This window comes from Pelecanus crispus, chromosome 2 (genome assembly GCF_030463565.1).
Source record: "Pelecanus crispus isolate bPelCri1 chromosome 2, bPelCri1.pri, whole genome shotgun sequence".
Taxonomy (NCBI): Eukaryota; Metazoa; Chordata; class Aves; order Pelecaniformes; family Pelecanidae; genus Pelecanus; species Pelecanus crispus.
In genome coordinates this window covers 23,352,993-23,378,738 of record NC_134644.1, presented here as the reverse complement: position 1 = coordinate 23,378,738, position 25,746 = coordinate 23,352,993, and the positions used below count along the sequence as shown (strand labels likewise).

Genomic DNA, 25,746 nt, shown 5'->3' with positions numbered 1-25,746 from the left:
ATAGGTCTGTCATCCAAGTGCACTGATGAGGATCTGCATGTAATGAAGAGTGGGGGAAAACTGATTGTGAGGTGGAGCCAAAGTGGCAAGGGGAGCTGTTCATGGTTGTTAAAACTCTCAGTTGTCCTTTAAAGAATTAGCTGGGTTTTGGTGTAACCAAAATGGACTCCATTTATCTTTAATTCCTTATGTTTCTTTATTTAATTCGAAGGTAATACTCTTAAGTCCATGTAACCTATTTTACATTCGTGCTATCTCCTTCATGACTTTACTTTGGTCAGCCTACCTCTATTTCATCCCCATTACCCTGGATCTTCAAGAACTGGCTGTTTTCTACTAGTATATGTTAATAGAATTTGTGGAAGCTTCATATTCTTCCATCTCACTAGCCCTAAATAAGTAACAGGAAAACATGGGAAATAAGTTATCAACATTTAAACTAAAATTATGCTGGTTAGGCATTTGGAAGAGCTAACTGCCAACAGCTGAACTTCTTTTGTACATTAAAACAATTTAAATTTGTATTTTTGAAGTAAGCATATCTTTTCCTCCTATGGGAAGAAGATATAACATGACTGCAAATATAAGACTAACTGTAATCTAAAGTAATGAAATCATAATGATATAGGAAAATTTTCAGTGAACAATCCTGCACACTAAAAAATGCTGTTTTGTGGTGTTTATTGCTGAGCAGTACTGACACCTGTTATGTAGTATAGTGACATGTGTTCAGAAATGAAAGAAAATCCATGTTAAGTTTAATCACATTAGACCAGGTCTTGAAAAGTTCATCTGGTTTATTGCAGAAATTTGTTCTGTTCTACAGGTTCTACTTTTCTTCTAGATGTTCCTGTTAATGTCAATGCTAATCTTCAACTAAAAATACCCAAATATCCTGCTATTGCCATATTGTTTAGACAAGTGGACAAGAAGTTCACATTAGTGAAATAATTACTTATTATTTTTCTGTCTTCACTGTTGTACTAAGTACAGAATTTGACTAGCTTACTGAAGAGTTTTTTCACCTAAAGATTGTGCTCTGGAGTTTAGACATTCTTTATTTAGAAAGGGGAAAAACCCAGACGAATTAGGTGCACTGTAATACCTTCCATCAAGACTTTGAACCTGTGAAGACGCTGTTAAATTGTGAACTGGATAAATATCTCAACTTGTGGTTGCTGTGAAAACATATCTCTTAAGGGAATGAACTGCCTGATTCAGTCTAAAGGACTGTGGAGAATCACAATTGTCTGTATGTTAATGTATCTTATAATTAAAGCATGGAACAGATTAGAATGTGAATAAATGGGGGAGTAACCATGATGTGCTTATACTTTGTTGAGTTTTTTTTTTTTTTTTTTTTAAAAAAGGACATCCTTCTCCAGAACCTGGAAAAGTCTGTGCAGCATTAAATCCTGGCAAAGGTGCTAAGTGGGAGAATCGGGAATGCAATCAGAAACTTGGCTATATTTGTAAACGAGGAAATGCTACTTTAGAATCTTTCATTATTCCTACAGGTACGCTTGGTAAAAAACCCTCAACAAATGATTAATGACCAGTGGTTTTTATCTGTAATTCTAATAGGTATTTGTTATTGCACATGGTAAAACAAAGCAAAGGTCTTTGCAGACTGTGGCTTGACCAAGATTCCCTGTAAAAGTGAACAGACTGTACTTCCTTTTTGTTCTGGCCTCCTTACTTCCTGTATAGTAATCTTTCTTCAGTAGCTTTGAGTTCTAAATTGCAGAAACGGTGGAGTTCTCTTTTCCAAAAACAAGCAGAAATGTCAGATTTTGTTCATAAAATAAAACCAGAAATAATTTAATTTTTTTTTTTAAAAGATGTAATTATCTAAAGCCCCATGTACTCAGTGAAACTAATCTATTTCTTCTTGCGTTCATTTTTACTACTTATGACGTAAAGTAAGTTTGCCAGTGCAAGCTGGGAGTGGACTAGAGGAATTTTTAAAAATTCTTTTGAGAGAATGAAATAATTTTTATATATATCTATATTTTATAAATAGCTACATATTTACATATAGATATATACAATTATTTATTTGTATATATTTAAACTATTTAACTTATGAAATTACTTAAATTACATATATACAGACTTTTTTCAGAAGAAATGTAATTCTGGCACTTGCCTAATGTATGTAGGAAAGACAAAAGAGGGATAAGTGTTCATAGCTTTATTTAGACCTGTTTCCTTATTATCCCTCTGTGTACTATAAAAGCCTTGTAACTTACTCATTTGTTTCATCACTCCTTCTTGCTGTTCTTTCCAAGTTTCTTTCTCTTTCCAGGATATGCAGGTATCTCAATCCACTCACATTATTTTGTATAGGTTTTAGAAGCAGAAGGCTAAATCATTACTGGATTTCCAATATGCATTATTGGAAAACCAGATGTTTTGGAAACTCAGTATTTGACATTTGGCTTAAAAACCATGTTTTTTTAATGTTTTTCCTGCTTTTGCCAGTATATAACCAGCCCAGTCAAAACCACGTAGGACAGAGACTTCTGCCTAATTTGTTTTGCTTTATCGCTAAGAGAAAAGAATCCACAAAAATGAGCTAGTATCTCATTAATTAAATATTGAAATAAATATTTAATACTTAATTAAATTAATACCTCCGTATTGAAATCAAGCATATTTGTTGCCTTAGCTGAGAAGGATTTTAATGCATATTTTAATTCTTTCCTAAATTAAGATGTAAGGTTTTGTCAGTATTTGTATACAACTGATAACCAAATAGTTTAATTTGTATAGGTTGTCGTACATTGTTCAATTGGCAACTGCTCAGCTTTTCAGGTTTCATGCATCAGTTCTTAAACAATGATGCCTATAAATATACTATCAGTTCAATATTGCAGCTACCCTATTTAGATTTCATTTCAGTTTGGGGGGTCTAATGGCTATTTCTTTCTTTTGCATTAGACTTGATTCTCCCCTCCCCCCAGTTTACCAGTAATTTGGAGGAAGAACAGAAATGAGACAAAAGTTTTCAATTGTACAGAAATCGCTGAGTAAACATGGTGACAGATTAACCAGAGTTTGGCAGTATTTCACTTAATAAAATGTTTTCCAAAATGTCCCATGGGGGGAAGTCATAAAAGGAATAAGCATGCGATCATGCAAGGTGTTAAGTGCCCTCAGCTTTTAATGATGTAAAGGAAAACTCATGGCAGATGATGTTTTCCTGACTAAGGCTTCTGAGTCAAGAAATAAACTAATCGCGAATTCATACATGCACTTAGTTGTGCACTTAACATTAAACACAGGGGCAATCCTTTGAAATTTTAACCTTAGAAGTTACAATTGAGTCTAACAAGGCAGTATGCAAGGACTATGGGGCAGAAGAACATTTTACAACAGAATATAATCATGCTTGTATCCAAAACAAAGTAGAGAAAGATCTTTACAGAATATTTATTTTTGTTGCAGATGAAGATTTTCATGAAGGCAACAGCTGTACAATTTTTTTTTTGTAGCAGAAGCGCTTTTTCCAGCAGAGGGCCACATCACTGTATACATTTAAGTGACGTAGAATCTTAGGGCTTCAAAGCATTTGCCCTGTAATACAGCAGTGGATTAATGGGGACCTGTTAATTTCACCTGCAAAACTTGCTTCTTGTTTAACTTAATTTTCTAAGGAAAGGCTGTCTGTCTGTCTACCTCCAACAAGTAACTGACAAAATAGGTTTCACCCTAATCCAACAAAGTGTAGTGAACTTAAAGTATTATGTTTCCAAATGTTTCATGAAACATTCGATTAGAGGAAATAAATGCTCTTAGTGTCACTGTTGTGACTACTGTGTGAGCTCTCTCTTATCAGACCACAGAGAATGGGTGTGTGAGAGAGAAATTTGAATTCCCAAATCACGAGACAAAATTCAGCTAGTACTTTCACCCTTTTAGACACCCAAGTCAATCACTGTGAGACCTTCAGACTTCAGGAAGCCAAGCTTATAGTTTACAAAAGTATTTGCTCTCTGAGGAATAACCATTCTATGCTTACAAACTTCATTTCTGTTTCTTTATCGATTCCATAGTAAATTCATCAGCTTAACATTTGGGATAACATTTTTTACACATTAATGTGATTTTCTTTGTTACGTCTGTCTTGTTTTAATTTGCATTGCTTCTTTTGCTTAAGTTAAATGAAGTTCAGGGAGTAGTATTTGTTTCCATTAGGATGCAAAACAGATTGTATGGCTTTGTGTTGTCGTGTATTTTCTTTAGAAGAATAGGGAAGCACAGAGTTCATTTTTGCTGAGTGCTGGAAATGAAGAACTGAAGACTTTACCTTACTGAGAAATGCCCAGCTATGTCATACAATAAGACTTGCACCAAAGAAACTAGACTGTCAACTGCTTTCCTTTTTTTGTGGCCTGCAACAAATTTCCTGGCATTACTGGATTTACAACGAAAAGAGTCTCCCACCCTGCCATAGCTGCTTTAGTGTTTACAGTAATAGTCTCACAGTCTCCTTTGGTCTGAAAAAGAAACTCTCAGAGACTCGGTGGGGAAGAAATACCTTTGTGACTGTCTTTGTAGCCACGTCTGAACTGCTGATGTCTGTTCTGTTCAGTGTTTGCAGTTTGCAGAAAGGTGCAGTAAGTGTCTTGGAGGTGTATATAAGCCTAGATTTTTTTTCATAGAAAAGAATCATAGAATGATAGAATAATTTAAGTTGGAAAAGACATTTAAGATCATCAAGTCCAACCATTAACCTAACACTGCCACGTCCACCACTAAACCATGTCCCTAAGCATCACATCTACACATCTTTTGAATGCCTGCAGGGATGGGGACTCAGCCACTTCTGTGGGCAGCCTGTTCTGATGCTTGACAACCCTTTTGGTGAAGAAATTTTTCATCATAGAATGCTTTGGGTTGGAAGGGACCTTGAGAGATCATCTAGCCCAACCCCCCTGCAGTGAGCAGGGATTGAACCCGTGACCTTGGCGTTATTAGCACCACACTCTAACCAACTGAGCTAACCCAGCTGGTCTATCATATCCAATCTAAACCTCCCCTGGCGAAACTTGAGGTCATTTCCTCTTGTGCTATCACTCATTACTTGGGAGAAGAAACCGACACCCACCTCGCTACAACCTCCTTTCAGGTAGCTGTAGAGAGTGATAAGGTCTCCCCTCAGCCTCCTTTTCTCCAGGCTAAACAACCCCAGTTCCCTCAGCCGCTCCTCATAAGACTTGTGCTCTAGACCCTTCACCAGGCTTTGTTGCTCTGCTTTGGATACACTCCAGCACCTCAATGTCTTTCTTGTAGTGAGGAGCCCAAAACTGGACACAGTATTCCAGGTGCGGCCTCACCAGTGCCGAGTACAGGGGAATGATCACTTCCCTAGTCCTGCTGGCCACACTATTCCTGATACAAGCCAGAATGCTGTTGGCTGCCTTGGCTACCTGGGCACACTGCTGGCTCATGTTCAGCTGGCTGTTGACCAACACCCCCAGGTCCTTTTTGGCCAGGCAGCTTTCCAGCCACTCTTCCCCAAGCCTGTAGCGTTGTCTGGGGTTGTTGTGACACAAGTGCAGGACCCGGCACTTGGCCTTGTTGAACCTCATCCAATTGGCCTCGGCCCATCAATCCAGCCTGTCCAGGTCCCTCTGCAGGGCCTTCCTACCCTCGAGCAGATCGACATTCCCACCCAATTTGGTGTCACCTGCAAACTTACTGAGGGTGCACTCAATCCCCTTGTCCAGATCATTGATAAAGGTATTAAACAGAACTGGCCCTAATACTGAACCCTGGGGAACACCACTTGTGACCGATCGCCAACTGGATTTAACTCCATTCATCACAACTCTTTGGGCCTGGCCATCCAGCCAGTTTTTTACCCAGCGAAGAGTACGCCCATCCAAGCCATGAGCAGCTGGTTTCTCCAGGAGAATGCTGTGGGAAATGGTGTCAAAGGCTTCACTGAAGTGTAGGTAGACAACATCCACAGCCTTTCCTGCATCCACTAAGTGGGTCACCTTGTCATAGAAGGAGATCAGGTTAGTCAAGCAGGACCTGCCTTTCATAAACCCAAGCTGACTGGGCCTGATTGCCTGGTTGTCCTGTACATGCTGTGTGGTGGCACTCAAGAGGATCTGCTCCACAGCCTTCCCCGGCACCGAGGTCAGACTGACAGGCCTGTAGTTCCCTGGATCCTCCTTCCGGCCCGTCCTGTAGATGGACATCACATTTGCTAACCTCCAGTCAACCGGGACCTCCCCAGTTAGCCAGGACTGCTGATAAAGGACTGAAAGTGTCTTGGTGAGCACTTCCACCAGCTCCCTCAGTCCCCTTGGGTGGATCCCATCCAGCCCCATAGACTTGTGTGTGTCTGAGTGGTGTAGCAAGATGCTAACCATTTCCCCTTGGATTATGGGGGTTTCATTCTGCTCCCTGTCCCTTTCTTCCAGCTCAGCGGGCTGGGTACCCAGACAACAACTGGTCTCACTATTAAAGACTGAGGCAAAGAAGGCATTAGTACCTCAGCCTTTTCCTCATCCTTTGTCACTGTTTCCCCCCACATCCAATAAAGGATGGAGATTCTCCTGAGCCCCCCTTTGTTGCTAACGTATTTATAGAAACTTTTTTTTTTTTTGTCTTTTATGGCAGTAGCCAGATTAAGTTCTAGTTGGCCTTTGGCCCTTCTAATTTTCTCCCTGCATAACCTCACGACATCCTTGTAGTCCCCCTGAGTTGCCTGCCCCTTCTGCCAAAGGCCATAAACTCTCTTTTTTTTTCTTTTCCTGAGTTCCAGCCAAAGCTCTCTGTTCAGCCAGGCTGGTCTTCTTCCCTGCCAGCTCATCTTTTGGCACATGGGGACAGCCTGCTCCTGCATATTTAAGATTTCCTTCTTGAAGAATGTCCAGCCTTCCTGGACTCCTTTGCCCTTTGGGACTGCCTCCGAAGGGACTCTGTCAACCAGTCTCCTGAACAGGCCAAAGTCTGCCCTCTAGAAGTCCAAGGTGGCAGTTCTGCTGACCTCCTCCTCACTTCCCCAAGAATCGAAAACTTTCATTTTGTGATTGCTATGCCCAAGACAGCCTCCAACCATCGCATCACCCACAAGTCCTTCTCTGTTTGCAAACAAGTTTGCAATTTCTAAACAATTTCAAAACAATTCTCTTACTGTTATAGCAAAGCAGTGTAAAATGCATATGCTCAGAGCTGAGACCAGACATATGACAAATTAGGTAGCTGTCTGAAGCATCAGAGTAACCTCTACAACAGCATTTGGCATTTGCCACGTTTGTCCTCTCTCGTTTCTCCCAACACTACCACGTACATTCAGTTTGTTTTTCCGGGGTTCCCCCAGTCTCTATTCCAGTTCTTCCTCTCTTGTGGCAGGATTAACAGAGTTCTGACCAAGCACTGAGCCCCTTGTCCTGGGGTGACAAAGTCCAGTTTACGTAAACTTTGTGAGAACATGCCAGCACTTTTTAAAGGCAGGTCTGCAAATAGCAGACTATGTTTATAGCTGTGCTAGGAATCTGTGTTGTGACACTACATACCTACTAATAATCATCAGTGTATTCCAGTTGAAACAGGATATGTGCTTGCAACCTGGGCCTGACTGGTCATGACTTTGGATGCCTACTTAAATATTTCCACGGAATATATCCCACAGTCATACACAAACATGGTGCTTCTTCTTCCCTGACATACACAAGCTTTTTTTTGCCAACAGAATTTCTGCAAACCTGCTGTCCTTGTTCTACTCTCTATATTGGTGTTTGCTAAACCCATCTGCTGATTATAAATAAAGTGCTGCAAGATTTATAATCTGTTTCTACAACAGCAATATTCTGTTTATTATATGTTTGGGTGGCACTCCTCCCAAGGCTGAATTGTTTGCTGAACAGCAGTGTGGTTGTTGGCAGTACTCTGGTACTGTTCTGTTGAACTTTTAAAAGCAAGTTTTAAGCGTAAATCATTTACTTGACAGCATAATTTTCTCAATGAAGCTTTTAATACGGATTCCTAAAAGCAGTATTCTTATTTGGGTTCTCTTGTGATCCTGTAGAACCAGTTATTTTTTCTTTGCTAGTCTAGCAAATGAGGCTAATCCATGAAATGACTGATGTTTGGGGAAAAAAATTACCCTCATAAATATGTTTTGTAAGCCGAGGTTCTCAACATATAGCTAGCTATACATACAGCAGGGAGGAGTAAGAGAAATGCTGACACGAGTGGAGAAAAAAGACAAAGCACAGCTCTGCAGACCTTACCTTTTAGTATGTATGTATGCATACAAAAGTCAAAACTGCGTTTTATGGTAATTTTAATTCTGTCTTTTCACAAGACGCAAGCACTTGTTTGCAACTGTAGTGTTCTTTAAAAAAAATCTGGAAGTTTCAACTGTTAATCATGCATGCAGACTATTATCCCTGTACATATTTTTCAGCTCTGCTGTTCTTCATGAAGAAAATATATAATTAATTTGTTTGTTAAATCTGCCCTTATGTGATTTTCAGTCTTTAGTTAAGAATAGAATTCTGAAACTCTTCATGGTAATTTTTCTTTTCAGAGACTAATGTGCCTATTAGATGTCCTGATCAATGGATGTCATATGCTGGTCACTGTTACATAATTCACAGGGACCCCAAGATATGGAAAGATGCCTTAACATCTTGCAGGAAAGAGGATGGGGATCTGGCGAGCATCCATAATGTTGAAGAGTACAGCTTTGTTATTTCTCAGCTTGGGTACCGTGAGTATTTTTTTACAATAACGTGTATATATTTATACTAAGAAAATAAAGAGTTTCGAATATGTCTTACGTATTAATACAAGGAGGAGACTGTTAAAAAAAATAATTGTCCTGATCACAGGGTGTAGAAGGAGTTAAATTTTAAATTTAAAAAAATCTTTGGAAGAAAAAAAACCACAATAAGAACACAAAACCCAAACAAACTATACCTTCACAGAAAAGCTGTGGTGAATGTTGTGAATTGTATCAACCCCAAACTCCTACTTCTTCAGGTCTGCTTCTACCTTCTTTTATACAGATTAAAATAATTTTCAACCTTTTCAGAAGCTGGAAGGATTTTTACTATTGGTCTGCAAAGATAGATGAGGGGAAGCAAAGTCTGTTGGTGAAAGACAGTTTGGGAAGATCTGGGTCCTATTACCAGCACTGCCATGTCCTTATTTTTCAAGTCACGCTGCTAGTGTTTCTTCTGAAAAAAGAAGCTGTCTGTCCCAGTATGTGGATTCAGATGTGCCCCATATTAAATACAGTACTTAGGTGCTTGGTTTCTGAGCATGCACTCGAATTGTTACAAGGCAAGTTAGGCTACAGATGCTGTGTGTTGATTAGGGGACATGCAACCATGCTGACACTGAGGCAATTCTGTGGTTGCTATTGCTTTACATGAACCTGATTTTGCATGTTGGATCAGTTAACTGCTTTTCGATGGGAGTATATTCACACCTATGTATGCTTCTTTGCAGTAACTGATCCTGTGTGTGCTTTTAGTGCCAGGCAAGCATGAGTTAGTTTATCCTTCACTGAAAGGGCAGTAAGCTGCTTTGAGCTGCTGTGTATCAGCAATCTCAGAGAGGCAATCATAAAATAGCTGATACGCTGTAGTTTTGTATCCTAGCCAACTCCATGGCAACTTGTGCTTGTCCTCTCATTCCTGAAAGAGTGAATTGTTCTTTCATGAACAACATGAAACTTCTACTATTTCAGAGGAGATTTTTAGGAAAGATGGGACCTCTTGATGAAACATTAGGACATTTGAAAGAAGTTAGGCTCTAAAGGAAGCTGGCTGTATTTTCACCTTACTCCTTGGAATTAGATTATTTCATAGTTTAATGCCTTCTCCAAAGACCTTTCCTGAACTGACTGCACTGCACTGTTTTTGTAAAAGTGAATGTTTCTGAAAGGCAAATAGTCCTGAAGGAAACCTGCTTGTCACATATGGCACATTCACTGCAACAGACTATTTTGAAAGTGTTCTTTTCAGAGGAGTAAAATTGGAACAACTAAAGAAGTGTTTTAAGGCAGTTTATGACAGTATCAGATTACCCTTGTTCACCACTGAAATGAGAACACCGTGTATTGCAGTGCCTAGAAAATCTTGTCAGCATCAGAACTCCGCTGCAGCAAGTGCTGTACAGAACAAAAGTCTGTCTTTGTGCCAAACAATTCACAGTCCCATGATAAAACAAAGGAAGAAGGGGTACAATGAGATGAATATTATAGCAGCCGAGCTTTTGTTGGCATCACCCACAAAGGAGAACTTTAGAGAGGAACATGCATAAGAAAAAAGAAGTGCATTCTGGATGTTTACACAGAAGTCCAGCATGTGATATGGCACAAACATTGCCCAGTGCATGTCTGAGAGAGCATGAAACAGCTTATTTACAAGTGGCTGGGGAAAAAAAATCTTGGTATTCAGTCATCCAGCTTTAGAGATGATTGCAAAACTCTATGACAGTATTTCTTCTTCAGAGGAGAAAATGTTATGTAGGAAGAGGCTTCACAGAGCCAGAAATGTCTCTTAGTCATTTCTGATTTGCATGGCTTATTTAGATGACTTTGATGTAACAATTTTGTTAAAGAATGCTGTTTATTGCTTGTATTACCATGGTGTGAGCCCACCACAGTAGGAGCTCTGGCCATGGATGAGGCCTCTGCTGTGCTAGGTGCTCAATAAACACAGACAGAAAGATTTTAACAGATAACTAAACAAAAAAGAAATTAGAGAGCATGGATGGCAGTAGCTAAGGAGGGAATGAGAACATGATGAGCAGTGGAATTGGAACAGGTTTCAATTTTGGTAGCAGAGGAGAGTTTAAAGGAGGGTACTGAGATGTGATGTTGGGGGACTTCTCAACATGAAGAGCAGTCTGGAAGAAGAGGTAAAGGTGCCTGTTTGAAAATGGAGCCTGATGTCCTGTGAATCTGAGCCCTTCTTATTGGGGGAGAGATAGTAAGGACAGTATGGATGAATGATGATGGCTGATCATACTTAGGTATAATAAAGATGGGAGAGACAAGGGAGGGAAAGAGAAAGGAGAGCGAGCTGACTCCATTAAAGTGACAGGCTGGGAGGGTGATTTTTGCAGCAGCTTGGTTGGTGAAAATGGGAAGCCTCCATGTTCCTGTAACTAGCAGATGGGAGAAAATGTCACAGGAGAGCTTTAAGTTGTGGGGGTATCTAGGAAAACCTCCATCTGAAATGTGTTAATCAGAACGGATTGCCTTGGGGGCAATGACTTTTAACTGTCTTATAATAGAATCATAGAATCATAGAATGCTTTGGGTTGGAAGGGACCTTTAGAGGTCATCTAGCCCAACCCCCCTGCAGTGAGCAGGGACAGCTTTAACCAGATCAGGTTGCTCAGAGCCCCGTCCAACCTGACCCTGAATGTTTCTAGGGATGGGGTTTCCACTACCTCTCTGGGCAACCTGTGCCAGTGCTTCACCACCCTCATTCTAAAAAATTTCTTCCTTATATCCAGTCTAAATCTATCCTCCTTTAGTTTAAAACCATTACTCCTTGTCCTGTCACAACAGGCCTTGCTAAAAAGATTGTCCCCATCCTTCCTATAGGCCCCCTTTAAGTACTGAAAGGCCACAATAAGGTCTCCCTGGAGCCTTCTCTTCTCCAGGCTGAACAATCCCAGCTCTCTCAGCCTGTCCTTGTAGGAGAGGTGCTCCAGCCCTCTGATCATTTTGGTGGCCCTCTTCTGGACCCACTCCAACAGGTCCACGTCCTTCTTGGGCTGAGAGCTCCAGAGCTGGACGCAGTACTCTAGGTGAGGTGTCATGACAGTGGACTGGAGGGGCAGAATCACCTCCCTCGACCTGCTGGCCACGCTTCTTTTGATGCAGCCCAGGATACAGCCCTTCTGGGCTACAAGTGCCCATCGTCGGCTCATGTCCAGCTTTTCATCCACCAGTACCCCCAAGTCCTTCTCGGCAGGGCTGCTCTCAATCCCTTCATTCCCCAGCCTGTATTGATATTGGGGGTTGCCCCAATCCAGGTGCAGAACCTTGCACTTGGCCTTGTTGAACCTCATGAGGTTTGCATGGGCCCACCTCTCCAGCTTGTCCACATCCCTTTGGATGACATCTCATCCTTCTGGCATGTCAACTGCACCACTCAGCTTGGTGTCATCTGCAAACTTGCTGAGGGTGCACTCAATCCCACTGTCTATGTCATTGATGAAGATATTAAACAGCACTGGTCCCAGTACGGACCCCTGAGGGACACCACTTGTCACTGGTCACGTTGAGCCATTTACCACTGCCCTCTGGATGTGACCATCCAACCAATTCCTTATCCACTGAACAGTCCACCCATCAAATTTATCTCAGTTGGTTAGAGCATGGTGCTAATAATGCCAAGGTCACGGGTTCAGTCCCTGCTCACTGCAGTGGGGTTGGGCTAGATGATCTCTCAATGTCCCTTCCAACCCAAAGCATTCTATGATTCTATGATTCTATGAAATCCGTATCGTCCCAATTTAGAGAGAAGTATGTTGTGGGGGACTGTGTTGAAGGCTTTACAAGTGCCTGTCTTACAGGCACTTCTTTTGCTAGTGACAGCAGCAACAGAAAAGAAACAGTTCCAGTTCCATTGAGAGACCCACTCCCACAGCTGATGTCTTTTTGGGTGGGCTCACAATCCCATTTTTAGTTTCCATGGGTGATTTCATTGTCAGGTTGACTGTGGTCAGTCTGCATAGAGGATGTTAGAGGAAGAACTATAATAAACTGAACAGGAAAAGCCTCTGAGTGCTGTAGATGGGTTTTGGAAGTGCAAGGTCATAATTGGTGGAAAAAACTGTTAAAAAGTAATCTCCCTATCATTCGTGAAAAATACTCATAATAAGTAAGTTGCAGCAACCAAGTAGTTCATACTCTGCTTGGAAAGACTGCTATCTAAGGAAGGGACTGTGCACGTAGCTGGTCAGTGTGATCTGAGTCATAGTGCTGTGGACAAAAGGAAACACCTGCTGCCTTTAGTATAGGCTGGATGACAGGCTATAAATAAATAATTAAATAATAATTAAAAAAAAAAAATTCCCATTGCAGAAAGTCATAAAGTCAGTTCTAGAGAGGAACACCCTTTGATGATGATGGAGTTCAGACTGATTATAAATGCCCAGATTCTTAATCCTCCTTATTCATATAGTTTATTCAGAACAAAACTAGGTATAAACATTATAGTAACAATGTGTTAGAGTGGAGGATTTTAAGCACAGACAAATAAACCTCTAAGAAACAGCTGCTGTAAAGTAACATCCTTAATCAGTCGTGCACTTTCCTTCCAGCCAAAAACCAGCAGTTAACACCATTAACTGTAAACTGAAAAAAGCCCAACTACTACATGAATTTTGTTTTGCTCTGAAATAAACCAAAATATAGGAACACATGTAATGGAAAAACTTGCAAGTACTCTTGTTGCCAGCTCTAAAAGACAACACTGGGTGTCTGAGCATTAAAAAAGAGGTAACTTCTTTCTTCACTGTACTAAAGGTAGGAGGAAAAGGAGAGGTAACATTTTATTTAGGTGTGTATTCATATCTTGTTACAAGAGTTTTGAGCTGGAAAAAAAGAATGAACCTAGTTGTATTGCAACCTAATTCAATAGAGAGAATATTTTGGCTGTTTTACGCAAAGTTAAAGACTCCTACTGTATTGCCACTAGAGTGAGTGGCCTTTCCTGATGACTGGAGTGGATATATGAGGAACAGTCTGCCCTCTTTATGAAACAGGGAGCCTTAATTTCCTGTGATTGCCCTTTAAACTTCCTGAGAATAAATTATTTTCTGTTCCATGAAGATAAAAGTTTTACATCATACAAAAGGACTGTTATCAACCTTGTTAATCATATGTTTTAGAGCCAGCTGATGAGCTGTGGATTGGCTTGAATGACCTCAAGGTTCAGATGTATTTTGAATGGAGCGATGGGACACCTGTCACCTACACCAAATGGCTTCGTGGAGAGCCCACTCATGCAAACAACAGGCAAGAGGACTGTGTTGTTATGAAGGGAAAGGTAAAGTCATGTAGCTATTGACTTAATTATCTTAGCATTTCATTTATCATTTGGGCTTTTTTCTATGCAGGAGCACAAAAGTAGGGGGTATTACTGTTTGAAGCAGCCTATTTTAGAGTCCTGTAGGTGTTACTTTTTGAGGAAGGATCCCTGTTCAAGATTGCCAGAAAGTTGTTTTTGTTGTCTTCCCTGAGAAGCAGGCAAGTGGTGGCTTTCCTTGAAGGCAACTGCCTCCCAAGATCTGGATTTCTGGATTTCAGTTTGTGCATGTGGGCTTTTTTGAAGAAACTTTTACTTACACTGTGAAACACATGAACTTCAGGAAACTACAAAGACATTTTTGATATGTTTGGATTTTTTCTGCTTTGACTGGATATGGGATATACAGCTACCTTAAAAAAATTGCACTAGCAACTTTTAATGATGTTAGAGAGAAATACTATCTTTAGAAGAAAATAGAAGCCTTCATTTTCTTTTTCTAGGTAAACTTATAAATCTCGGGTCTAGGTGGATTATATGTTATGCTTGTATCTGCACTGCACATGAAGAGCTCTGAGAGAAGTGGTTAGCAATCGCATTAGTGGAAACCTTTACTGAGTGAATGTATATCTACAATTAAAAGGCTGCTTTGAAAAGGCTGCCTTTTGGAATATGGTAATGATCGATGACCTAGGTGTACTACAGGAACTGAGATAATACCTGGTATAAAAGTTAGTCTGTGTGTGATGTTGAAAAATGGTATTTTTCCTCTTTGTGATTATTAAAAATATTAAACTTATCACCTCCTTTAGGGTTTACCTACTTTATCAGGAGGAAAAAAACTATTTACCCATACCAAAGGCATTTTCTTATTTTGCAAAATTAAAACTTGAGCGCGCTTATAAGTTGAAGAGGAGAACTAAAATTTTTTTCCCAACTGGCCTGAACAATATACAGAGCTTGCCTCATAGACCAAGCCTGCACTCAAGCCCCAATAGGCCTAGTTTTCTAACTTGCTTCACTTAGGTGCCATGATCAACAGCAACAGTGGCATGTATGCATCCAGCTGGTTCATGTGTCTCCATCAGTCTGGTGCACACTCAAGTTCAGAAATTGAGATTGAGTGCAGTGGGAGAGGGCTGAGCCAGCTCTGCAGCAGGAGGAAGCTGTAGGGGACATAGAGGAGTTAGTAGGTGCGGCACTAGAAGAAGGTGAAAAAGGGACCACATCATCAGTTCCAGGAAGGAATGAGGAAGAGAACTAGAACAGCATCTTTGGGGGAGCAAAACCGCAGTAGTATCTATGGAAGAGGAAAGCCTGTGTAGGTTACAGCATATTAATCTCCCCAAACTGAGCAGAGCTATGTGTGTTTGTGGAGGTGTTCTCTGGCTGGGCCAAAGTTCAGATCAATAGTTTCATTGCTGTATGAATTCAGCAGGGAGAAGGAACTTCATGTGCAGTCAGATGTGTCTGGAAGGTTAAAATTTGATGTGTATTTTAGTGAAGAGTTTTGCACTGGTCAGGAGCATGGGTAAGATTATAATCCTTTAAAAATTCTTCTGCATTGTGTTAGTGGACATGCTCTGGTGAGAAGAGAGTAAATGTATATTTCTTCCATGGCAACCAGGCCATGGTACACATGGTAATCAAACAGATTTTTAAGGGCCTGAGGATTTTTGTGCTCCATTGTCTGTGCAGTGGCTATGCCAGTGCTGGTCGAGGATGTAGTAGATGTTTTGTCTAACTTACAGAATTATAGGGTCAGACAGTGGAAGGAAGCTGAATGCTCAAATGTGAGAGTCAGTCAATTGAGGTTGCAAATGGCAGTAGCTTCAAGGACTTTTATACTGATCAAGGTTGGAGAACTTGCTCAGGAACAGGAGGTTTGCAAGGTAGCTGGCCTTGGTGCACGTGGATGGTGAGTTGCAAAGAACACATAGTTGAGGTTTTGCTCATCTTCCTGTGCCCTTTAGCTACCTTCATCTGTTGGTGTGAACTTTGGGGTTTTATGGTATTGTACATGGAAGTATTTGTGCAGAAAGTATTAGCAGAGGTTAGGGGCTGACAAGCGTTTCATAATTTGACTAGTACTTTAAAAGAAGTACTAAGATCACTCTTGATATTCGTAGTTCCTTGATGTGATCTTTTTTTAATTTATCTTTTTTTACAGTCTTTTGGAACATATAGGGCAGCTTAAATGCATTGGTAAAGCCATGATTTTTATCAGAATGACTTGAGTGCCTTCAAACCAAGAGTTTCAAGAAAAAACAGCAAGGGGCAGAATTTGTTTTGTGGCTCTCTGACGATCTGGATGGCATTGTCTGGTGAAGTCAAGTGTTACAGAATTTTGGGGAACGTGGATTCAGGTTAAAAATCCCTATTGGTGTACAGAAGCCGAGATCCACTAGATTCTAATTTTCTGCAAATCTAAGCAAATCACTTCTTGTGATAGTTTGAATTCTAGCACCTGTTGCATTTCTCTAGGAAAGAGACAGCTACCTCAGTTTCTGTTGCAAGATTAGAGGAAAGGCACATCTGGTTAATTCCGTAAGACTATAGGGGAAAGGTGAAGCAGGGAGAGATTGCAACTAGACCTAGCAGTACCCTCTGGTGCAGGGCAGGAACAGCAAGGTCTGGACTAAATTCATGCCACTCTGCAATGCCAAGCCCTGAAAGAACCACTGCTGGTCTACCTAATGTTTTCCCCCCCTCCATGTGGCCATTCATTGAAGCCTACTGGATAAGGAAATGGATGGAAAAATAGGAGTCATTCCTATTTATGTTCTCACCCTCACTTTGTATGATCAGTAAAGTCCTGAATTATATTTCCAGACTGAACCACTGGAACACACAAGGAGTTCAATTACAAGGAGGTGAGAGTGGTTACAGCTATATGCAGTGGCATGTGATTGTTTGTATGTGTCTAGGCAGATCTGTTGATAGAGGATGACCTAAGATTATAAAAGGGACGTAACATTTGGTTGGGTATTAAAATAAAATTAATTCAATGGCCAGGGTCTTAAAGCATTAAGATTTGGACTCACCGGTCATGTCATGTGTGCCATGCTGAAAGTGGCAGCATTCAGTGCAGCCAGATAACCCATGATCATCGCTCAGAAGTACAGTTTCTGATGGTAGGCTGGCATGCTTAATACTATGGTCAAGAACCAGCTGAAAATATCTGTTCATGCTGCTGGGCCTTGACTTTGGGAAGGGAGGAAGCAGAAGACGCCATCCTCTGCTAGACCAAGCCTTCTCGTCCTTCATCTAACACAGTGTCAGTACAGAAGGATCTTGGGGTTCTCCAGCACTGAATATGTATTGAGACTTGTACCTAAGCCCCAGAGGCCCTTTTAATTCCAACAGCTATAGATAGAGATATTTATGGCTGTAGCTATAAATAAAAGTGGCAGCCTACTGTTCCATTCTGCTGCTTTAGAGGAGCTGTCGTCCTCTCACTTGTATCAGTGCTTGAAAGCAATGCAGAAAGCATGATGTAGGTTTTGGCTGAAGAAATAAAGGGGGTTTGATCTGTAAAAGAGAAATCTGAAAAAGATTAAAAGTCTTCAAGTATACACAGCTTGTTACAGAGGTTGCAATCAATTTTTCCAATTGTTTTTTTAGTAAAAAAGCAGGGCTACTTAAGGTGGGTTTTTTTGTGTGGTTAAGAACAGGTTTGCTGGGAGCCAGCAGTGATATTTGAAATAAATTACTTCCTCTCTCACTTTGAGGGATTGAAATAGAGGATGTTTTGAGGTCTTCCAACTAAATATTTCTTTGATTCTCAGAGTGCGAACTGTTATAGAAGTGTGGCTGGTCTCTCTGCGGCTCATATATGTAGCAGCAGATATTAGCCCTCAAGGATAATGAAAAAAAGGAAGCACCAATCTATCAAACGGACTTCTATTTATAACATGGTTGTTCATTGTGCTATGATTTTTGCCTATTTTTCATTGAATTTGGTGGTTGTAGATGTGGTTTTGTTTGAGCTCCTCCTTCATTACATTGTTTTTACTTTTCATTTTAATTTGACTCTGTACCTTTTGGGCAGTGATGCAAATTAATGTGATACAAATTTGGTACGATTCAAAGAAGCTACCATTTGTCCAGTTTAACATTTTGAAAGGGTAGCTGTTGACATATGCTATGCTTTAGTTTTTCTACCATTCTTTTTGATGGGAATACTCTTTTGCTTTCTATACCAAGTAGTAAGACAAACTGGTAAATATTCGTTTCAAGACTGAATTTTAAGAGCTTGATGCTTGCCATCAGACCAGGCTTTCCCTTGGGTTCAAAAGTCAGTAATTTCTGCTGTGACACCTATAGATTAAACACATTTTAGCTATAAACAGACTTTTCATATATGTGGCTTTTGTGTGGAAAGCTAAATTTATGGTGGGTTCTTCTGAACTCTTTCAAAAGACATATCTATTACATAGTTGATCTTAGTAGGAAAAGTAACTTCAGATTCCAGGAAGTTATACTAGCCCAGTATCTCCTGGGATCAGCCACTGACTGACCAAACAAAGCATAATTATAATTTGACTTTCCCTGGTTTTTGCTGAGGGTTGTCTACCTAAGTACATATATAGTTCCATTGCAGATTATTTGGGGTTGTTCACTCCTTGGTTGAAGTCATCTGAATCCATCATTTATTTTTATGGAAAAAACCTGCCCTTGTCTATGACACCACCTTCTTTTTAAAGGAAGTGTTTGGGTTTAGTTAATGAGGAAGTAGGAGATATTTGCAAAAGGCAGCTCATAAGGCATGGTAAGAAGTCCCTAGAAATTACTGCATTAATTTTCCAGTGAAGACACAGTTATGGGAAGATGGCAAAGGATCTTCCTGCAACTAGATACCCAGAGCTTCAGAGTAAGTTTTCCTGTTTTGAAGAAGTCTAAAGGTAGTGAAAGTTGTGCTGATTTCGTCCAGGCTGAGAATGTCAGAGTTTTGGGTAGTTATCTGTAGTGCCTACCAGCCTAGTGAGACTTAGAAAGAAATGGTAGGAGATGAGGAGACAGCCACCAATGGACTTGCCTTGCAGTCAGCATAGGACAGAGAAGACACAAGCACCAGCTGAACATCCTAGGGTTCTTCATTGTTGTAGGCAATAATGTTGAGCTTTGGGAGAGCTTTTGCTGGAAGCAGGGTTTGTTGAGGCTCTTGGGGACTTTGCATGTTGTTGCACAATGAACTGTGTATTACCATGATGGTTATTTTACATTTGGGGGGGGAGGGGAGGGAAGGAAAAAAAAAAGAAGGAAAAAAAGAAGAAATTGCCACTAACTGCTATGATTTTCCTTTTACAAAAGTGGAGTCTTTAAGGCACAGATGAAAGAGTGCTTTGCACAGGGGTTTATCTTCCTCTCCCAGTACCTTAGTTCATCTGTTGAACCAAACCGGAAACATGATGTAAGGTTTCTTACTTTCAGTACAGCTCCTACTGAATGTCATTGTTCCTTCTGAGAATCTGAGAATATGAGTTGCAATGTTAATTCTAACTGCGACAAGGAACTTTTTGCATCTTCAAAGTTCTAGATAAGTATTAACAAAGGAATGTAGTCTTCTGGTTTTTTTTCTGTTGCAACTCGATTTCTGTGGGGAGAGATGACATCTCCCTTTCCTCCTGCATGCTTATTAAATCAGTAGTCTTTGTAAAGATGCTGTATTGCTATCGCCTTCAAGGGTTTGTTTTTACAGAAGGATAAATAATCAAAGAAGGTGTAAGTCAGTGGTGAATCAGCCCCAGTAGAAGTGAGGTTGGAATGAGGTTGGAATTAAGTACTGAAGTTAGATGTAGGTTTTGCTTTTTTTAAAGCTAGAAAAAAGTGATTAAATACTTAAAAGCATATAGCACCTTTTTTGAAGACTAAATCCCACTTGACTGTGTTGTTCTCTTCTTATGTTCAGGATGGATTTTGGGCAGACCATTCTTGTGAAAAGAAAATTGGCTACATCTGTAAAAGGAAACCCATGTCAGAAGCTCCTATAGAAGAGGAAACTATTGACATGGGCTGCCAGCGAGTAAGTGAAGAAAAAGCTGTCTGAGCTGAATAGGCTACTAGGAATGATTAAAAGTACAAAATGCCACCTAGATGACAGATAAAACAGGAAAAATGGGTTCTGTGTTGTCATCATCAGAACAGCTGGCTTTCTCATTTCTACGGCAGATGCGATATGTGATACATAAGAATGAATCTAGGTTCTGACTGTCATTTGGCTCTTGATGCTCCTTTTCTTGTTCCAGAGCTTAAACCAAACCTCAAACCTGTAGACCCTGCAGCAGGCCATTTTTCCTTGATTGGCATTCAGGCTTTCCTAAGGAATTTGCCTGTACCAGCAGTTGCTCCTCAGCTTTGCCTACAATTTTCTTCAAACTTATTCACAGCAGGAAGAGTGTGCTTGTCTACATGCTATTCTCATGGCTTTGATGTGGTCTCTAGCACTGCTCTCTACTTTGCAGAATTTATTATGAGTGCCTGAGAAAAATGAATCCATTGTGCTCCTTCTGAACTGCCAGTGAATCTATTGTTTATTTGGTAATGCTCACCTTCTGGTGACATAACACTCAGTAATTGCTAAAAACTGACTGTAATTTGTTATTGTCGTGGTTTAGCCCCAGCCAGCACCTAAGCACCACGCAGCCGCTCGCTCACTCCCCCTGCCCTGGTGGGATGGGGGAGAGAATCGGAGGAGTGAGAGTGAGAAACACTCCTAGGTTGAGATAAGAACAGTTTAATAATTGAAATAAAGTAAAAGAGTAATGATAATAGTAAATATAATAATAATAATAATAATAATAATAATAATAATAATAATAATAATAATAATAATAATAATATACAAAGCAAGTGATGCACAATGCAATTGCTCACCACCCGACGACCAATACCCAGACAGTTCCCAAGCAGTGATTGCTGCCCCCTGGCCAACCCCCCCCAGTTTATATACTGAGCATGATGTCATATGGTATGGAATAGCCCTTTGGCCAGTTTGGATCAACTATTCTGGCTGTGCCCCCTCCCAGTTTCTTGTGCACCTGGCAGAGCATGGGAAGCTGAAAAGTCCTTGACTAGCATAAGCAGTACTTAGCAACAACTAAAACATCAGTGTGTTATCAACATTCTTCTCCTACTAAATCCAAAACACAGCACTATGCCTGCTACTAGGAAGAAAATTAACTCTATCCCAGCCGAAACCAGGACAGTTATCTCATAGGGAATCTTACTGGGTTTTTGTCTTCCACGAAGAAATTGCCTTTTTTCCCCAAGTCAGCTTTACACAGCTGCAGAGGAAGCCTTTGACATTTATTCCCAGTATTTGTAAAAGAGTACCTGGAAACCTTACAAATAATCAACTGTTGGAGAAGATAAAGGGTTCCTAATAATTATTGGTGTTATCGTTGCCTAGAAAACTAAGTGCATGCTCATAGAAAAAAGTCTCTCATAGGTGAAAAATTGAAAACCATCAGAAGGAAATTTGTGTGAATTGTGGCTGGTCACAGCAAACTCTTCCTCTGTAAGCATATTCCTGATTTAGTGACATTTGAATGACAAAACCTTAGAAGAGAGTGTTAATATTAGTTAATAATAAACAAACTTGTTTGAGGTGTCATTCCCTTTCTGAAAAGCCAAGCTGAAATTTTCTTCTCAAGACCATTCTCATGATTGCATGATGCCTATGTGCTAGTTATAATCCTATACCGAGCACTAAAATTGCACAGCAGAGCCTCTCATGCCTTCATAAGTGGAATGCACTGATTAAAAATTCATTATATTTGAAGAATTGTTTTATGAAACAAAATTTTTAAAAGCTCTGATCCTGCCTGTTTCCAGTCTGGCTTTTTAAGTTCAGTTGTTCCTTTGTCTAATGGTTAGCTGGCAGTGGCATAAATCAGTTTTGTTTTGTTTTCTTTTTTTTTTTTAAAAAAAAAAGAAGTTTAGAAAAGCTGCAACATATGCGATCACTTAATTTTTATTTTGACAGGGTTGGAAAAGACATGGTTTTTATTGTTACTTCATTGGAAATACATTTGTATCATTTTCTCAAGCAAATCAAACCTGTGGAAGGCATCGGGCCTTTTTAGCAACTATTGAAGACAGGTATGTAAAAGTCTACTTGCATGAGGGGATCACATGAGGATTTAACTTCTAGTGTCATCTGAATATCAAAATAAAGATTCTGATCTGTACAAAAATCTTGCTTGAGAGGAACACCTATCTGTAGATACAGAACTCCTCACAGTGTTTACATGTGTATTCAAATCCAGGAATTCAGTTTATAGTAAAAATAGGTGATGGCTATAAATCACTATTGATATAGATGTTTATGTCAAGGAAAAAAGTAGAATTGAGTTTTCTATTTTCTTAATTGTAGTGGCTTGAGGATGCAGAATCCAGTTTTGATTATTAAATGAAGAGATATGGCTCTAAATTCCTTTCAAAAGGTAGTTCAAATGAGCAAGAGGATATCATTTTCACCTATCTGGTCTTCTCAGAATTGAGCTACTTTTAAAAGATTTAAATAAGAAACCAAATGATGATAGAAGTGCTTGGTACCTGAAAATCCATCACAATTCCGCCAGGGTTCAGTGTGTGCTAAATTTCTGAACAACTGGTGCACATTACTGAATATGGAATATTGGGAAAATTAAAGTTAGTGTTAAGAAACAAAGCTTATTTCGCTTGCAGTTGACTCGATGCTTTACAGTTTCTCTTATTTTTTTCTATACAATCTAAATAGATATGTTCTAGTGTGAAAGCTCTAGCTGTCATGAATGGTAGTTCTCTAAACGTGGGTAGCACTGCAGCTGTCATAAAAATGGTTTAACATTAACATCATCTTCAGACTATACCTTGTTAAGGGGAGACTTCTTATATTTGCTTTGATTTCTTAAGAGCTGTTTGCTTAAACACCATAATGAACTATGACAGGCTTTACCTCTACATAGGTTTGTTTCCCAAATGTAGCTTTTCCTGCATGATTATTGGATCTGATTTGCAGTGTTACTTAGCTTGATAATTTAGTATCATGCTACTCTAGCCCCTACTTTTGTATATTTCTTCAATAATGCTGAGATTCCTTTTCCAGTTTTGGATTTGCCTGAAACAACAAGACATTAAAATGCAAGGGTACTAGAAACTCTCAAAAAATACAGTAGTATAACACACAAGTCATGTCAGGTTTCTTCTTTCCCACCAATATCATGTCAGTCTGTGGTTATGTCACTTTCTTTACTGGACATCTAGAGAGAAGGCAGAATACTCTGATATTCAAGCTTACAAAATATCTATTATGTAATGTTTTGTTACATGCTTTGTTCAAGTAAATCCATCCAAGCTACACTTTCAAGAAGGTACACCAGTAATTCTGAGAAAATAACAAGGCTTTTAGAACTTTTAAACATAAATTTAACAGTATTAATTTAATGGTTGTGTTCTTTTGAACAGATACGAACAAGCCTATCTGACTAGCTTGGTTGGGCTGAGAACAGAAAGGTACTTTTGGATTGGACTTTCGGATGTAGAAGAAAAGGGAACATTCAAGTGGGCTAATGGCGAATCTGTCTTATTTACACACTGGAATTCTGAAATGCCTGGTAGGTATGGCTCTGTACCGTTTAAGGAGTCCAGTGCCCAAAAATATATTGCTCACTACTTGATTTTTTTTACATCATTCCTTAGTCCTCGCTTGATGGTATAATGACTAATTGCTCTTAAATATACCTGTCTGTTTTCTCAAGCATGCAGTGCTGTTGCTAACTTCCTGCTTAGTTGCTGACATGTGTTTTTAACATGAACTTGGGAAGAAACTTTAAATTGGGGTCAGGTTTCTGATTTGCATCTGTGCTGGGAAGGTCTGTGTCTGTACTACTCTGTAAGAGCAATCTTTGCAGGCATACTGCACCTTGCTTGCAGGTCCTGCCTATTCAGCCATATCTCATAGTACACTTGCTCACTGCATGTTCTGAGGTGTGTGAGATCACAGCATGCATGAAACATCTCTGGTTTTAGAGAAAATGGGATTGTAGGAAAGGACAAGAGGGCCAAGGGAAGATTTGTGTTTAAACTTTTTTTAGTTAGTATCTTTTCTAGATTAATTGCAATTTCTTTATTTACTAAGTTTTTTGATGACAACATTGCTATTTTTTTCTGTTCTAATAAAATTATGGGGATGGGATGTCATTTCATGTCTGATGTGGTCACATCAGAAAGGAGATGGTCATCAGCCTTTAAAGTTCTGGTGTGTTGCATTTGCTTTTCAGGAGATCCTCTGATTTTCTTTAATTTCAGTGTCTAAATGCTGATTTGAATGTGTCAGGTGGAGTGGTAAGGCTATGTCTTAAGGCTATCTCCATCTTTCTTATAAGCTCCCTTTATATATTGAAAGGTTGTGATAAGGTGTCCCTGGAGCCTTCTCTTCTCCAGGCTGAACAACCCCAACTCTCTCAGCGTTTCCTCATAAGAGAGGTGTTCCAGCCCTCTGATGATTTTTGTGGCCCTCCTCTGGACCCACTGTAACATTAGAAACATTTTTGACTCCGTACAAAGACATAATATCCATCAGGATATAATATGAAGTTTTCTAAATTCTCATAACTGTTGCTTTTGTGCATTCCTGTTTACAACCAGGAAGAAAGCCGGGCTGTGTTGCCATGAGGACTGGAATTGCAGGTGGATTATGGGATGTAATAAAATGTGAAGAAAAGGCAAAGTTCCTATGCAAAGTGTGGGCAGAGGGAGTGACACTTCCACCTGTTCCTACAACAACTCCTATTCCCCAGTGTCCAGAAGGTTGGGACTCAAACAATCGTATTAGCTTCTGTTTCAAAGTAAGTATGTATGTCACTTATTTCTGCATTAAGGTAGTTTCTATTTGCTGCACATACATGCAATAAAAATTGGTATACATATGTCTTACTGTTTCATAAGCTTATTTACAGATTATATGTAGAGGTCTTGTTCCCTTCTATTGAAATGCTCATGGTTTTGTTTATTCCGTTAAAGTTCAATCTTCAGGTCTGATCTTCTGATTGTAATTTCCCATTCTTTTAAGACTGAATTTCCCATTCTTTTAAGATTAAAAGTGCCTTTGTCCTAGTTGTTGTCTTGCAGCAGATACCCCTGTCAGCAAAGCAGTTTGCTAGCTTGGCTTAAAGACACTCATACTAAGCCCGTGTTTCACAGAGGTGAACACTCATAAACCTTATATTCAAAGTTTCTGTAATCCCCACAGAATAAGTTAATTGTAAATGAATTGCTTTTGGGTAGCTGATGTGTCTTGATCTTGTGATCTGTATGATCTATTTTGTCTGATTGCAAAATGCTCTTTTTAGCCTTTTTCAAGAGGAGAGCAGAAGAAAACATGGCTTGAATCTCAAGAGTTTTGTCGAGCTATAGGAGGAGATCTAGCCTCCATTAACGGTAAAGAAGAACAGTATGTGATATGGCGTTCTATTGCGTGAGTATCTGTAGTGTGGTCATCCATTCACTTTAATTAGCCTTTTGATCTTTCTGAAATATTTCATTTTAGGTGTATCTTTTTACTTCAGTATAAGCCAGTCTGGATTCATTATCTGCACCTGTATCAAACACATAGCACAAAAACAGGGCTGATGAAATAGCAGGAGTTGTATGACTAGTGGCAATCACTCCAGAAGCTAATGCTAAAATGAGATTGGCAAGATATCTAGTTGAGGCAACATTTATCATCTCATGTAAA

General features: G+C 39.7%; 1 protein-coding gene across 2 annotated transcripts in view; it reads left to right on the top strand.

Moving 5' to 3' along the window:
- Window positions 1-25,746, top strand: part of LOC104024262 (macrophage mannose receptor 1) — a 65,870-nt gene that overhangs the window by 14,466 nt on the left and 25,658 nt on the right. For both annotated transcript variants that reach the window (XM_075704576.1, XM_075704575.1), the window contains exons 6-13: window positions 1,371-1,517; window positions 8,555-8,737; window positions 13,888-14,045; window positions 19,936-20,049; window positions 22,012-22,127; window positions 23,475-23,623; window positions 24,657-24,856; window positions 25,361-25,485. In XM_075704576.1, coding sequence (XP_075560691.1) covers window positions 1,371-1,517; window positions 8,555-8,737; window positions 13,888-14,045; window positions 19,936-20,049; window positions 22,012-22,127; window positions 23,475-23,623; window positions 24,657-24,856; window positions 25,361-25,485 — 1,192 coding nt within the window. The remainder of the gene's footprint in view (window positions 1-1,370; window positions 1,518-8,554; window positions 8,738-13,887; window positions 14,046-19,935; window positions 20,050-22,011; window positions 22,128-23,474; window positions 23,624-24,656; window positions 24,857-25,360; window positions 25,486-25,746) is intronic.